Source organism: Manihot esculenta, chromosome 18 (assembly GCF_001659605.2).
Source record: "Manihot esculenta cultivar AM560-2 chromosome 18, M.esculenta_v8, whole genome shotgun sequence".
NCBI classification, from domain to species: Eukaryota; Viridiplantae; Streptophyta; class Magnoliopsida; order Malpighiales; family Euphorbiaceae; genus Manihot; species Manihot esculenta.
Window position 1 is genome coordinate 24,287,569 of NC_035178.2, and position 16,229 is coordinate 24,303,797.

The window sequence follows — 16,229 nt, forward strand, 5'->3', positions numbered from 1 at the left end:
AGTCTGCCATAAAATCTAAGGCTAGTTGTTCCGTGTCATAGAATTAATTTATAAAATTATAGATATTATTTATAAATAATTATAATATTTAAAGAAATTGGAGCATTTATTTATAAAATGTATATTATTTAATTAACTTATAAAACAATAGTTATATAATATTTAAAATACATGTGCTTACAATAAAATATTAAAATATAATTTACCGTATAACTCTTGAAATTTGGTTTTAGTATTAAATAATTTAATTTTTATTTTTTATTTTTATTAATAAAATAATTTTTTTAAAATTTTTTCATCAGTCAAGAACTAATTCGCAAAAAAATTTTAAAACTATAAAAATTAAATTATTATAATTTAATAATAAATTTTAAGGTTTAATATATTTTTAAATAGGGTCTTATACTTTAATTTATAATAAAAATAGTTATGTACTTTTACACTATTAATAAAGCGAGATTTTTTCTGTTAAATAACTCCCTAATATTTAATAAAAGTTATATTTTAATTTTTATATTTTTAAATTTAATCTATTAAATTTTATTTGATTAGTAAAATAATTTTTTAATTTAAAATTTATATTTTTAATTGAAATTAATTTCTATATTTTTATATATTGATTTCTAAATATTGTAATTATTAATAAATTTTTATATTTATAAATTAATCTTTCTATTTATTAAATTTTAATATTTTATAGATAAAAAAATAAAAAAATAAAAAAATTTGATATCTCCTTTTTTATTTAAATTAATAAAAAATTATTAAAAAAAGAAAAACTAGACTAGAATTTTTTGGACTTAAATTTAAATGTAAAGTGTTAAGATTCTTAATTTAATTTTTATTTTAAAATATTAAATTTAATAAATATGTGAGATTAATTTAAAATAATATAAGTATTTATTTATAAATAATTATAATATTTAGAGACTAATGTGTAAAAATATAGAAATGAATTATAAATAAAGGTACTATTTTGTTATAAAATAAAACTTTATAATTAAGTTTATAAATATTTAAACTAAATTATATATTTTAAAAAATTTTAAAAATTAAAATATAATTTATTTTAATTAAAAATTATGTTTAATTAATTTTTAAGATATTTAATAAAAAAAATCTAGTTTTACTGTGAACTTACGATACTTTTTTAGTACAAATTAAATTTTAAATTTTTTAAAATTTTTTTATCACAAATTAAATTATAAAATTGTTTTAACTGAAAACTATTTTATCAAACGAATGAAATTTTAATAATTAAATTATTTATTTTTAAAATAATAAAAATTAAATTATAGATTTTACTAAATCTCAACACTATATATTATAAAGTATCCAAAACTAAAGTATAAATTGCATTAAAATATGAGAACTAAATGTAAGCTTTCTTAATTGATACGAAGATGAGGGTGGGAGTGAGTATTAGTGAAGTGATGGGCTGACGATAAAACCAATAAGTTGATAGGCCGAGGTGTAGATAATCTAATCTTTATTCACAAAACATGAGAAAAAGATTGTGATAAAAGAAAAAGAAAACGCACCAAATATACCTGGCTGAGAACAGCTAGTGTTCCTCCCAAACAAATCAAAGAATACTAAAGAGGGGATTGTTGATGATGATACGCAAGTAATCCAAATGGCTTCATTGTATTTGTGTCTGAATTCTTTGTCTTCTTCTTCTTCTTCCTCCTCTCCTTCCCAGCTCCCTCGCAAACTAACAGAAACATACTCTTCTTCTTATACTTCCTCCACTAATGCTAGAAGCACAAGAGGATCCTTAAAACCCATCGTTATTAGCGGAGACCCTCCCACTTTTGTCTCTGCTCCTGGTCGCCGTATTGTTGCTGGTTAGCTTTCTTCTTTCGTTTATTGTTTCATAGTCTGCTTAATTTCGTAATACATGAACTCATTGATTGTAAGCTAAGTTCAACACCTCTAAGAATGACAAGATTAGGGACAAGATTTTCCTAATTCTTTTAGTGTATCACAGATTCTGTTATGATTTCCTTAGGTCCCAAATTGAATTTCGGTTTCCCACTCCAAGCTAGATTCTTTACATGCCACTAATAACCTCTTTGTGATGTCTTTGCATATGATTTTGTGTTCATAGTTGGTGATCTGCACGGAGATCTTGACCAAGCTAGATGTGCACTTGAGATGGCTGGTGTCTTGAGTTCTGAGGGAGATGATTTGTGGATTGGTGGAGAAACAGTATGCTTTAATTTGTGTTATACTGAATGCAGAAACATTTTCGCTGCAACTCCTTTTTATTCACAAGTTACTCTAGGCAAATTATTTATTAAAAAAATTTGTACTGCTCTCAAACTGATCTTTGCAAAGACTGGTGATGTAGGTGTTGATTCAGCTTGGAGATATACTTGATCGAGGTGAAGATGAGATAGCTATATTATCCTTGTTGCGTTCATTGGATATTCAGGCCAAAGCTCAGGGTGGAGCAGTTTTTCAGGTTTCGAATGTTAAAATTTACTAGCATTGATGATACTACACATAAAATAATTTTTCAAGACTTGCATCTTTGCAATCTTGATTAATTGCTGCACGCTGAAGATAGAAATATCTTTGGTCAATAAGGCAGAAATCTATATCAAGCTATTTTCTCCATAATGTTTATCTCAATGAAGAGTTATTCTAAAACATTGAGATTTTCTTCTATAGGATTTTTGTCTCATCATTTAATGCATTGAATTGTGTTTATCTTCCTCTTATGATATAGATCAATGGGAATCATGAGACCATGAATGTGGAAGGAGATTTTAGATATGTTGATTCAGGGGCATTTGATGAATGTACTGATTTCCTTGCACACTTGGATGGCTTCAATTATGACTGGGAAAAAGCTTTTTCTGGTTGGATTAGGTTGTCTAAAACACGTAAAGAAGATCGGAAATTGTCTCAAAATTATTGGGGTCCTTGGAATCTAGTGAAGGTACTAAAAATTTCTGTCATTTTAATTGGCAAATGGTCTCAATCTTACAAACCCTTTTTTGTTCTCCTCCATAAAATTTATTTCCTTTCTACACTACAAATTCAAAAGCTTTCTGATAAAGTCACTAAAATATTAGGACAGAGGCAAAAGGGTGTCATTGCCAGATCAATTTTGTTGACACCAGGTGGTCCTTTGGCATGTGAATTAGCTCGGCATTCAGTTATTCTCAAGGTCAATGACTGGATATTCTGCCATGGCGGACTTCTTCCTCAGCATGGTAAAATTTAATAATTCCACTTGGAAGAATTAGTCATGATACTCTTAATGGATGTTAAGATTTTCATGAGAAATTCCGTTTGTTAATTGAACCTGATATGATTATCAATACTTTTGCAGTTGCATATGGCATAGAGAGGATGAACAGTAAAGTATCTCAATGGATGAAGGGTCTTAGTGGGGACGATGCTAGTTCTAACATTCCATTCATGGCAACCAAGGGATATGACAGTGTTGTTTGGAATAGGTTATACTCTAGAGATGTATCAAATTTGGAGGACCATCAGACTAAACAGGCAAGCGCCATTTGATTGCCTTTCTTCCTTTCTCATTCTGAATCCTGAAATCATCAAGTTAAAAGCATTAGGTGCTGATGCTAATAGAATCAACCATCTCAAGACAATTATGGTAGTGTAATGCAAATTTACTGGCTAGTTGGGATTTCGGACTAGTTTTTCATTACTAAATTATTTATTCATGAGTTTGGACTCTTCAATGCAAAATATGCTGGCTTCTTAGGCTTTTGGAACTGAGCTTTTATATTTATCAGATACTTTCTATTCTTGAAGAGACACTGCAAGCAATAGGGGCTAAAGCAATGGTGGTGGGGCATACTCCTCAAACTGCAGGAGTAAACTGGTATGGTCCATATTCCCTTCAATGAAGACTTGACTTCTTTTCTGTACATATTACTGAACATTATGGATTTTTCATGCAGTAAATATAACTGTAGCGTATGGTGTGTCGACGTTGGAATGTCTAGTGGAGTTCTTAACTCAAGACCGGAGGTAATATGAAATTGCACTGGCCTAGATTTGTTTGATTTTAACTTGTAAAGGGGACTAAAAGGAAAAGAAGGAAAATGTCACATATTATAGGAAGAAGTATAGAAAAAATGTTAAGGGAATGTAAGGAATATTTCTGTTATAAATAACAAACTATTAGCTGGTACAGCTATGTATAGGTAGTAGGTACAGCTGGAGTTAGTTACTACCTGGGATTTGTAAATCCCATTATATTCCATTGTAAAGGCATTGTGAATCAGATATACAGCACACTATTGCCTCCATTATTTTGACTCTAATTCTCTCTCAATCTCTCATCCTTAATCTTTTTCTTCTTCTCCCTCTTCGTCTCTCAATATGTCTCCATCCGGTTAGAGAATCATCTCTAACAATTGGTATCAGACCTCGTGTATCTTTGGACCAACTGGGTAATTGTTGTTTGGCATCGTAAGCATGACCCGATCTGCTGTGGTTAGTCAGGAGATAGTGAGGATTGCAGAACTGGAAGAGCAAATCAGATTTCTGCAACCCAGAAAAATAGTGAGGAGCTGAAGGACTTTAAAGAGGAAGTAAGGAAGAATTCTAAAGATACCAATGGGATTCTGGAAGAGTTACGCAGCTTAATGCTTAGCCATGTGGTAGATAAAGGCAAGGAAGTGGGTAATTCCAACGAAGGGGGAAACAAGGCAGAGAATAGAATTTTGGAGTCCAATTCTATGAGTTTAAAAGAAAATCAAGCTAAGGATAAAGATATTTTAGGCACTATTCCCACCATTTCTCTTGTTAATGAGATAACTCAAATGCTTTCTAAAATTGAATTAGCCACGTTTGAAGAGAAGGAGCCGCGAATTTGGTTAAGGAAGTATGTAAAATATTTTGAGATCTATAAAGTCCCTAATGAACAGAGAGTGCTGCTGGCCAGTTTGTTTTGATAGATAAGGCAGATGCTTGATTCTATAATTGGAATAGGGGTAAGAAACATACTTGGAGGGAATTTGAGAGGTGAATTTGTAATAGATTTGGGGATGATGGGTTAGAAGATATAGTTGAAGGGTTTATGAAATTGAGGCAGGATAACACTGTTGAAGGGTATCAAGATGTGTTTGAAGACATGAGAATTAGGCTTGAGAGACTAATGCCAGAATTGGGAGAGTCTTATTTCTTTCTACATTTATTAGGGGATTAAGGGATGAGATTAGGTTGATAGTTAAGATGATGAAACCAGTTTCTGTCTCAAGCAATTGAGGTAGCAAAATTACAAGAATAATTATTAGCCAAACACCAAACAAAAGGAGGGAGCAATAGTACCTTCAAATCTTTTAAAAACACCCTTCCAAACACTACCACCACCAACCAAATAAGCCAAACAAACGCTTACACTAAGCCATATCAGTCATACCCATATCCACCTAGACCACCAAACACTGACTAGAAACCCAATTCAATTGCTACTAAAGGCAGTAATCCTCCCTCTGCTTCTAATTCCAACACTATAGCCACTATTGCTTCCAAAGTCTCCAATCCCCAGTTCAGAAATCAACCTAAATCTTGCTATAGATGTGGGGATAAATATTTCCCTAGTCATTAATGTAAACCCAAGACCCTACATGCTATATGTACAGAAGAGGAAGGAAGGAGAAATGGTGGAAGATGAATGGTATGAAGTCAAAGGGGATGAATTGGAAGAGGAGGAAGCAGAAGCAACTCTATCTGTGCATACTCTTGAGGGAAGCTATGGAGTAGATACAATTAGAATTTTCGGTGTTCATAAAAACAGACAACTAGTAATTTTGATTGATAGTGGTAGTACAACTAGCTTCATTGACAAATGGGTAGCTCAGGAAATGAGACTAGAATTGGTGGCTATATCTCCCACCACTGTAGTAGTGGCTGATGGCAGGAAGATGTGTTGTGGTCACAAATGTCTAGGATGGAAGTGGAAGATGCAAGGGTATGAATTTCAATTTGAAGTAAGAATGTTAGAGTTAGGGGGTTTGATATGATTTTAGGTGCTGATTGGCTCAAAACCTACAATATAGTGCTATTTGATTTTGAAATTTCATCTATTACTATTATGAGGCAGTATAAACCTTTACGGTTGCTAGGGATTGGAGAAGCATCACTTTAATCTGGGTTATGGTACTTTGAGGATTTATTGCGGGGGAAAGGAGTAGATCTTCATGCTCCTATCTTTGGTATTTGGCAGGTGGAGTTGACTGATAGTTATGCAGAACAAGAAGTAGTTACTATTGCTTCTCTCAATGATGAAGGAGGTTTGCAAAAGTTATTAAAGAAGTACCAGATTGTTTTTGCAGAACCTCAAGGCTTACCGCCTTATAGAAGTTACAACCATACCATTCCTCTTGTACAGAATGCCCAACCAATAAATACCAAAAGACTGAGATTAAAAGGTTGGTAGCTAATATGTTGGACACTGCTATCATCCAACCTAGTAGTAGCCCATATTCCTCTCCTGTTTTGTTAGTTAAAAAGAAAGATGAGACTTGTAAATTTTGTGTGGATTATAGAAAGTTAAATGCGTTGACTATTAAGGATAAATTTCGTGTACCTATCATAGATGATCTCCTGGATGAATTGAAGGGAGCCGAGATGTTTTCTAAGATCGATCTAAGTGACTGGGAATCCTACGGATGAAGTCCAAAAACTCTGACAAGATGAAATAGCTCTAAGGATCAACAATAAAATTTCCCTCTATGGTACTCCATGCAAAGGACATCAAGAACACCAATAAATAGTATTAGAGAAACAACATAAACGCCATAAACGAATTGATAAGTTTACCTTGATTCTTGATGCAGTTGGAAAAATGCAATCTCATGTACTCTCACAATAACAAAGGCACACAAATAGTATGAATAATTTTGAATTTTAATTAAAGAAGTTCTTTTATGCAAAGGATGGCTTGAGTTTATATAGAAAAAACTAAACCTAACTCTAAGAGAATAAGGATAAACCAAATCCTAAAGTGCCCAAATAAGACTGGTCGAATTTAATAGCCACATAGCAAGGGGCGGCACACTAAAATCTAAAAACTAGACTCAATAAACTAAACTAGTAATATTAAAACAAATAAGATAGCATAAACTTAATCCAAATAAATGGACTTACAAAATATATCATTAAGATCCAAATGACATAACACATAAGAATTCTAGACTAGGACATTCCTAAAACTGCCTTTAAAACACATCACGGTCACTTTGAGTTTAGGGTCATGCTCTTTGGATTGACTAATGCCCCTGCTACATTCCAGACCTTAATGAATCACATTTTCCAACCTTTCCTCAGAAAATTTGTGTTAGTATTTTTATATGATATTCTGGTCTATAGCAAAATATGGGGAGCATTTAAAGCATTTAGAGGAAGTATTTCAAATCTTGGCATATCAGCAATCATTTGCTAAGTTTCCCAAGTGTTTTTTTGGTCAGCAACAAATTGAATACTTGGGTCATATCATTTCTGCACCAGGAATAGCTACTGACCCAAATAAGGTTGAAGCAATGGTGAATTTGGCCAATCCCTTACACTATTAAAGACCTCAGGAGTTTTTTAGGTCTCATTGGCTATTATATAAAGTTTATCAGCAATTATGGTGTTATTTGTAGATCATTAACCCTTCACACTATTACAGAAAATTATGTTGCACCTAGAAATCTTCTTTCCACATAAAAAGTGCTTGATTCAGTTCCTATGAATTGTTTATTACACTACATTAATTCTAAAGTTATTTGAGAGCTGATAAACAAGTTGGCTCTTCTGTTATGATGGTGGCTCACTCTACAACAATATGTAATACAGAAATTTCTGCTCCCTTTCAAAAGCAACTTCATGTAATTGTTTTTAAAACTGATGGGGTTATTCATTACAATATCCAATTACTATTCAAGTCTAGTGGTTCCATGAAGCTTTTACCGAGTTGATGCTTGGTGACAATGAACTCAAGAAGTGATGCATTTTATCAATTTGACATGTATTCTTCAGGTGCTAGAAATAAGAGATGACAAAGTAAGAGTAATAAGGAGCAGAAGGGATACGTTTCGCGAACTTGAGATTGCTGAGTATACATAAAAAAAATAAACAGATGAATTAGCTTTGTATTGAGTTCCTTCTTTTTGTTAGGATTCTTTTAGCATGCTGTATAAAGTTTACTAATATGGGGAATTAGAGGTGAATGTGGCCTCAGCCTCTCTCCACCTATGCTGTATAAAGTCACTACTGCAGGTCTCATTGGTTGGCCTTTGCGAAGTGTATCAATTACATTTTAGACACAACAATTAGTGGTTTGAACAGCAAAGAAAAGAAAAGCTTCTTTATTTATTATTTTCCTAATTGTTGATGGATTTTGTAGTGTTTCCATTTCTGTTTTATATGTGTTCACAGGAAAACCTGTGGTAACTATTCCACCTTTTTCTTTGGAAAAAAAAAAAAAAAATCCCACTTTTTTCTCAAACCATTTCCAGATTGTAAGTGTTCTGTTCAATTAGATTAGAGTCATGTTAAGTGCAATATGGAGTAGGAGTGAGTCTTGGTTTAAACTAAAATTCTGAAATCAAATTAAAATAAAGTAAATATAATAATGATCATTTATTTATAAAAGATTAGTAAATTAATGATTATAAAATTAATAAAATTATAATTAAATACGTTAGTAAATACAAATTCAGATATTTCTATTAATTCAATTGCTAAACTAAAAATCACCAAACTGATAGTCGAAAATCAAAATTTTTGTAAATTATTAACCAATAACTAAACTAAACCGGATATATTTCTTTCAAAACTTTTCTTTTGAGGATAAGAATAATTTCACAAACTGTTGTTTATAGTGAATTATCATTGAATTTTGACAGGGTTCAGTGGAAAATGTATAAAGCTAATTTATAATCTATATTATATATAAAAATAAGATGGAAAATAATGGGATTGTCAGTTTTATTCTTATATTATTTAATTATTTACAATTGACTTTAAATTTTAAAATGAATAATTATTTTATTATTTAAATAATTTTTTAAAATGGTTTTAGGTATATATCATTTAAATTTAAAATTAATGTATGTTTAAATTTTTTATTTAGGAATTTAATTAATTTTATTTGATAATTATGTAGGATAATTATTAAAAATTAATAATTTTCATAGTATTTAAATTAATTTTTTAAATAAAATTATTAAAATAATAACTTCACATGTTAATAAAAAATATTAAAATAATTATCATATATCGTATTATTAAATTTAAATATTTAATAATTATAAAAAATAATATAAAATAAAAATTTTATTAATATTAAATTATTTGATAATATGTGGTTCTTTTAATTATTAATAATTATATAAAAAATTAGAATTAAATATTAATTACTTATAAAAAAATATAAAAATAATGTCTTGATCTTTTAGTTATAATAATTATATTTTATTTTTAAAATAAAAATAATTTTTATTATCAAAATTAATTTAAAGTTAGTAAATTAGTACTTAAATTTTAGGATATATATGAATAGTAAAAAAAATTTAAATTTTGATATCAGAAATTATAGGATAATAAATGATAATATAACTCGGATATAAAATATTAAAATAATTATAGTAATATTAAATTATTAGATAATAAATCTAAATTTATAAAATTAAAATTATAAACTTATAATTAATCTGATTATAATAATTTTAAGAATGAACTATTAACTATATATATATAAAAAAATCTAACAATTTTAATATAATCTAAAAACTTCTTTATGTAATTATAAAAGATTAATAATTTTAGTTATACAAAATTATCATATAATAAGTTATTATTTTAATTATTTATAATTATATTTAAATTTTAAAATAAACAATAATTTTATTATTTCAATTTATTTAAATTAATTAAATAAATATGTAAATTATGATATATATATATATATATATTGTAACGATTCGGAAACCGATCACTACCGGCGCTAGGATCCAGATCGACATAAGGTCGCCGGGACCCGTAGCAAACCTAGCATACATCTTAAATACCTGTTAAATCCCAAACATGATCATACGTATACATAAACTGTAAACTTTTTATTTCCTTTTACCAAGCTTAATCTGTGCATACTCAAACTCATAAACATAAAACCCCACACTGGAGTTCTCATCAAATGTTCCAATGGGGTGACATATCATACATTAAGCTTGATTTACATAAATATCATAAAAACATTTCATAGATCATGTGCAAAGGGATTAACTATACATACTAGGGTCAAGCACAATACTAAACTTCAATATACATTATTACACAATACTTTACATTACATTGTCATTCATGTCCACAACTAATCTATTACATACATAAACTTCTATTCCTGGTGACTTCCTGGTCTAACCCGCACCTGCAAATCTGGGGGTTAAGGAAAAGGGGTGAGCTACTAGAGCCCAGTGAGCAGAATAGTAAAATATTATATTAAAATTCATGCTTTCATGAAATACATCACATCACAAACAAATCACATCACAAACAAATCACATTAAGGATGAACTTGTCACCAATAGCCCTCTACATATCCAATAGTGCCAGAACGTAGAATGGGTCCTGGTCTTTCCCTTACATAGCATATCATAACATTTCAATGTGCCAGGGACGTAGAATGGGTCTTTCTGGACTTTCTCTTACATAGTGCCAGGGATGTAGAATAGGTCTTCCTGGACTTCCATACCGTATCATCATCATATCATATCATACCATACGAGGGCTAATGGATCATCCAATGTTCATCCACATCAACATCATCTTATACAATGCAATATATTCGTGAATTCTAATGCAAACAACCTAATATATCTCTTGGCATTCATGATGCATGAACATGCTCAAAATTTATTTATTTACTTTACAATATAAAGAGTCATTCTACTCACCTCAGGCTAGCTCTGAAAAGACTCTGAAGCAGCTATCTCACTGCTAGGGTCCTCAGTTCCTTGGGTCCGAACCTACACAGGTGGACTCAAATGAGGGACCAAACATACACTAACATAACTCTAAACTACTCCCAAAAAACCCCCTAAAACACCTTAAAACAATCATAGAAAATATGCAAAGGAAGGCTGAACAGGGCACTTTCGGCGGCAGGTTCGGCGGCCGAAAGTCCCTCTAGAGCCGAAACTCAGCCACTTTCGGCGGCACCTTCGGCAGCCGAAAGTGCCTTCCAGATCCGAAACTCATGCATGTTCGGCGGCAAGTTCGGAGGTCGAAACTCCCATCCAGAGCCGAAAGTCCAACTTTCGGGGGCAGGGTTCGGCAGCCAAAACATGCCACCACAGGCAGGTTCGGCGGCCGAAAGTGCCTTCGGCTGCCGAACCTGAGTTCTTCCAAAGTGGCAGAACTCAGCCTCCTCATGCACATTTTGTCTCCCAAACCTTTCAAACATGCATTTAGCTACTCTACAACATGCATACTCACATACATAAGCATATAGGGGTCTCAAACTATCCTAAACCCCAACAACAACACAAAGCATATACACATACAACATACATTATTCATAAACTCAACATTAACCCTAACAACAATCAACTAACTTAAACATGCATTTCTACCCCATAAACCTCATAAAACTTGTTTAAAACATGGAATGAGCTAAAGATCTACTCTTACCTCTTGAAGATTGAGAGGGGAGGCGACCTAAACTTGGAGAAATGGAGGAAGAGAGCTCCGGGGTCTCCAAGCTTCAAATCTTAATCTTAGCTCCAAAAATCTTCAAGACCAAATTAAAACTCGTTAAAACTTGAAAGATTTGAGGAAAATCATCAAAACCAACCATGGGAGGGTATGGACTCACCGTTGACCGAAAATAGGGGAGAAAACTCGCCCATATTCGGCCATGGGGCCTTTTATAGGTGGTTGACCAGACCACCTTCGAAAGCCAAAGGTGACTCCAAAACTCCACCATGTTCGGCGGCCGAACATGAGGTTCGGCGGCCGAACCTGGATTTTTCTCAATGGTCATTTTCATTCAAAACTCAATTTCTTTCTTACTTAAAACCATAAAATACATGAAAACATTTTATAAAAATATGATTTTACCTTTCTAGAGGGTTTCGACATCCGAGATTCCACCGGACGGTAGGAATTCCGATACCGGAGTCTAGCCAGGCATTACATTCTATCCCCCTTAAGAACATTCGTCCCCGAATGTTCACCAAACAAGCATAACATAGCATAAAACATAAACATACATACAAAACACATAACACTCACCTTAGAAGAGATAAGGATATTGATGGAGCATGGACTCCCGTGTCTCCCAGGTACACTCCTCGATGTTGTGGTGATTCCAAAGGACTTTCACCATCGGGATTTCCTTGTTCCTCAACTTTCTGATTTGTGTGTCTAGGATCCATACTGGCTGCTCAACATAGGTGAGATCTTCTAGGATCTCCACATTAGGCTCACTAAGAACCTTGCCCGGATCTGACACGAATTTCCTTAACATGGAAACATGGAAAACCGGATGGATTCTCTCTATTGAAGCAGGTAAGTCCAACTTGTACGATACATTCCCGATCTTTTGCAAGATTTCAAAGGGTCCGATGTACCATGGAGCTAACTTACCTTTCTTCCCAAACTGAATCACCCCTTTCATAGGAGACACCTTGAGCAATACCAAATCCCCCTCCTGAAACTCTACTTGTCTTCTGCGGATATCTACATAACTCTTTTGCATGCTCACAGCAGTCTTGATCCTTTCTCTGATAATTGGTACTACTCTGCTAGTGATCTCTACTAGTTCAGGCCCTGCCAAGGCCCTTTCTCCAACTTCCTCCCAGTAGACAGGTGACCTGCACTTCCTTCCATACAAAGCTTCATATGGAGCCATCCCTATGCTAGCATGATAGCTGTTATTATAGGCAAACTCCACCAAAGCTAGATGCTGCCTCCAAGAACCGCTAAAATCTAGCACACACATTCTGAGCATATCTTCTATTGTCTGGATGGTCCTCTCCGATTGTCCGTCCGTCTGAGGATGGAAAGCAGTGCTGAAGTCTAGCCTGGTGCCCATAGCATTCTGCAGACTCCGCCAAAACCTGGAGGTGAACTGGGGTCCTCTATCAGACACAATAGAAACAGGAGCCCCATGCAATCTGACCACTTCATCAACAAACACCTGTGCCAATTTGTCCACAGAATAGCCACTCCTAACAGGAATGAAGTGAGCAGATTTGGTCAGTCTTCCACAATCACCCATATGGAGTCCAATCTGTTGGACGTTGCCGGTAACCCCACCACAAAATCCATAGCTATATTCTCCCATTTCCACTCTAGGATCGGCAGTGGGTTAAGCATTCCAGCCGGCTTCTGATGTTCCAGCTTCACCCTTTGACATACCTCGTAGGCGGACACAAACTGTGCCACTTCTCTCTTCATAGCTGGCCACCAATAAATTCTCTTCAGATCTTGATACATCTTGGTGGCTCCAGGGTGAACACTGTATCTAGCATTATGAGCTTCCCTCATAATGTCTCCCTTCAGACTTACGTCATCTGGTACACACAATCTATTCCCATAGCGGAGGATCCCTTTGCTGTCAAATCTGAACTCTTCGTTCTTGCTTGACTGAACAGTCCTAGCAATCTTCACTAACTCTGGGTCCTCGTGCTGTTTTTAAGCCACCTGCTCCAGAAACACAGGTGTCACTCTCATCTGGGCTATCAAAGCACCTGTACCAGACAACTCTAACTGTAGACCTTCATTAATGAGCTTATGAAACTCTTTCACCACCGGTCTCCTTTCTGCTGTGATATGGGATAGATTGCCAAGTGATTTTCGGCTTAAGGCGTCTGCCACAACATTCGCCTTACCCGGATGGTACTGAATCTTGCAATCATAGTCACTAAGCAGTTCTACCCATCTTCTCTGCCTCAAGTTCAACTCTCTCTGACTCAGGATGTACTGCAGGCTTTTATGATCTGTGAAGATCTCACATTTAACCCCATAAAGGTAATGCCTCCACATCTTGAGTGCAAAGATTACAGCTGCCATCTCTAGGTCATGTGTAGGATAATTCAACTCATGCTTCTTCAGTTGCCTAGAAGCATAAGCAATCACCCTTTCATTCTGCATCAACAGACAACCTAGTCCCACACGGGACGCATCACAAAACACTGTGAAGTCTTCATTACTGGTAGGCAGAGCTAATACCGGTGCTGACGTTAACCTCTTCTTTAGCTCTTCAAAACTCTCTTCACATTGGTCAGTCCATATAAACTTCTGATTCTTTCTAGTCAATCTGGTCATAGGAGCTGCAATCTTAGAGAAGTCCTGAATGAACCTCTTGTAGTAACCTGCCAAGCCCAAGAAGCTATGGATCTCTGTCACTGTAGTGGGTCTAGGCCAGTTAGCTACAGCTTCCACCTTCTTGGGGTCCACTTCTATTCCATTTTCTGACACAACATGCCCCAAGAATGAGATGCTCCTCAACTAGAACTTGACATGCGGTTGTCGAAGCCGGTCAAAAATAACCTCTACGGTTATCAACAATTTTAAAACTGCAGATAGTGGTAAAGGATCGAATCCATAGAGAATTGAATACTTATCTATTTGTAACGACCCGAAAATCGGACCGCTACTGGCGCTAGGATCCAGATCGGCTTAAGGCTGCCGGGACCCGTAGCAAGCCTGACATGTAACCTGTAAACCTATTTAATCCCATACATGATCAACAATATACGTAAAAATTTAAAACTTTTCTTTCATACATTCTATCATACACCAAACTCAACCTGTGCATGCACTGAACATAGCCATAATCATAAACTTGACCCCTCTGTGGGATCTCATCAATGCCCCCAATGGGTGGCATAACAAGTGTTGAGTTGGCTAAACATAGTCATCAATAAACATTAAGATCATGTATCAGAAAGGGATTACAATATACTATGGTCAAGCACACTTCTAACCTTAATATCGTTACATTACATATCCATACATCATTATACAATCTGTCATGTCCACATTCTAACTATTACATGCATAAGACTTCATTACTCTTCTTGACTTCTCTGTCTAACCCATACCTGCAACCCTGGGGAATTTGGGAGAGGGGTGAGCTACTAGAGCCCAGTGAGCAGAATCATAAAGCTTTTAAAACACATGCTATCATGGAATGCATCACATCACAACTAATCATATCAAGGATGAACTTGTCACCATTTAGCCCTCTACATATACCAATCATGCCAGGGGGGTAGTGCAGGCCACACCTGGTCTTTCTCTTATACATAACATAACATACATAATCCATGGTGCCGGGGGCGTAGTGCAGGCCACGTCCGGTCTTTCTCTTACATAGTGCCAGGGGCGTAGTGCAGGCCACACCTGGACTTCCATACCATATCATCATGTCATAACATATGAGGGCTAATGGATCATTCAACATTCATCCACATCAACAACATATTATGCAATGCAACATATTCGTGATTTCTAATGCAAACAACCTAAAATATCACATGGCATCCGTGATGCATGAACATGCTCAAAACTGATTTATTTACTTAAAAGCATAAGAGTTATTCCACTCACCTTTGGCTAGCTCTGACACTGACTGAAGCAACTGACTCACTGCTGGGGTCCTCGGTTCCTCGGGTCCGAACCTACACAGGTGGACTCAAATGAGGGACCAAACAACTAAAACATAACTCTAAAAAACATCCCCCAAAAACCCCCTAAAACATCATGAAACAACCATAGAAGAACATGCAAAGGAGGCCTAGACAGGGCACTTTCGGCGGCAGGTTCGGCGGCCGAAAGTCCCTCCAGAGCCGAAAGTCAGGCAGGTTCGGCGGCACCTTCGGCGGCCGAAACTCCCAGACAGAGACGAAACTCATGCATGTTCGGCGGCACTTTCGGCGGCCGAAACTCCCAGACAGAGGCGAAAGTCCTCTTTCGGGGGCAAGCTTCGGCAGCCGAATGCTGCCTCCATAAGAGGGTTCGGCGGCCGAAAGTTCCTTCGGCGGCCGAAAGTTCCTTCGGCTGCCGAACCTGGTTTCTCCCAGAATGGCAGAAACTCAGCTCTTCTATGCATATTTGCCTCCAAAACTTCCCACATGCATATAACTCATTCAAATCATGCAAATATACATACATTGGCTCCTAGGGGCTTCAAACTAACTTAAACCCCAACTACAACACACAACAACAACACATTGCTCAAAAACACA

The 16,229-nt window shown here is 34.9% G+C and overlaps 1 protein-coding gene across 4 annotated transcripts; it reads left to right on the forward strand.

The window, feature by feature from the left end:
- Window positions 1-1,496: 1,496 nt before the first annotated feature.
- On the forward strand, window positions 1,497-8,349 carry LOC110606490 (shewanella-like protein phosphatase 1). Of its 4 annotated transcripts, none has more exons than XR_006349424.1 (9): window positions 1,497-1,847; window positions 2,111-2,211; window positions 2,354-2,467; window positions 2,735-2,947; window positions 3,089-3,224; window positions 3,344-3,519; window positions 3,793-3,862; window positions 3,942-4,011; window positions 8,011-8,083. XR_006349424.1 is itself a non-coding variant. In XM_021745314.2 (9 exons), exons 1-9 carry the CDS (start codon window positions 1,637-1,639, stop codon window positions 8,095-8,097), a joined length of 1,197 nt encoding a protein of 398 aa, XP_021601006.1. In that variant the 5' UTR covers window positions 1,498-1,636; the 3' UTR covers window positions 8,098-8,349. The 4 variants fall into 4 exon arrangements, 1 of the variants encoding a protein (XP_021601006.1); XM_021745314.2 differs by having other exon boundaries at window positions 1,498-1,847; window positions 3,774-3,862; window positions 8,011-8,349; XR_002486517.2 differs by having other exon boundaries at window positions 3,942-8,349.
- The last annotated feature ends 7,880 nt before the right edge of the window (window positions 8,350-16,229 follow it).

What these genes read in the sequence shown, in the direction of transcription:
- LOC110606490 (XM_021745314.2), top strand. Translation starts at nt 1,637, where the DNA reads ATGGCTTCATTGTATTTGTGTCTGAATTCTTTGTCTTCTTCTTCTTCT. An exon ending in AGGGTGGAGCAGTTTTTCAG is followed by an intron (nt 2,468 to 2,734) that starts GTTTCGAATGTT and finishes CTTATGATATAG; the next exon opens with ATCAATGGGAATCATGAGAC. An exon ending in GTCCTTGGAATCTAGTGAAG is followed by an intron (nt 2,948 to 3,088) that starts GTACTAAAAATT and finishes ATATTAGGACAG; the next exon opens with AGGCAAAAGGGTGTCATTGC.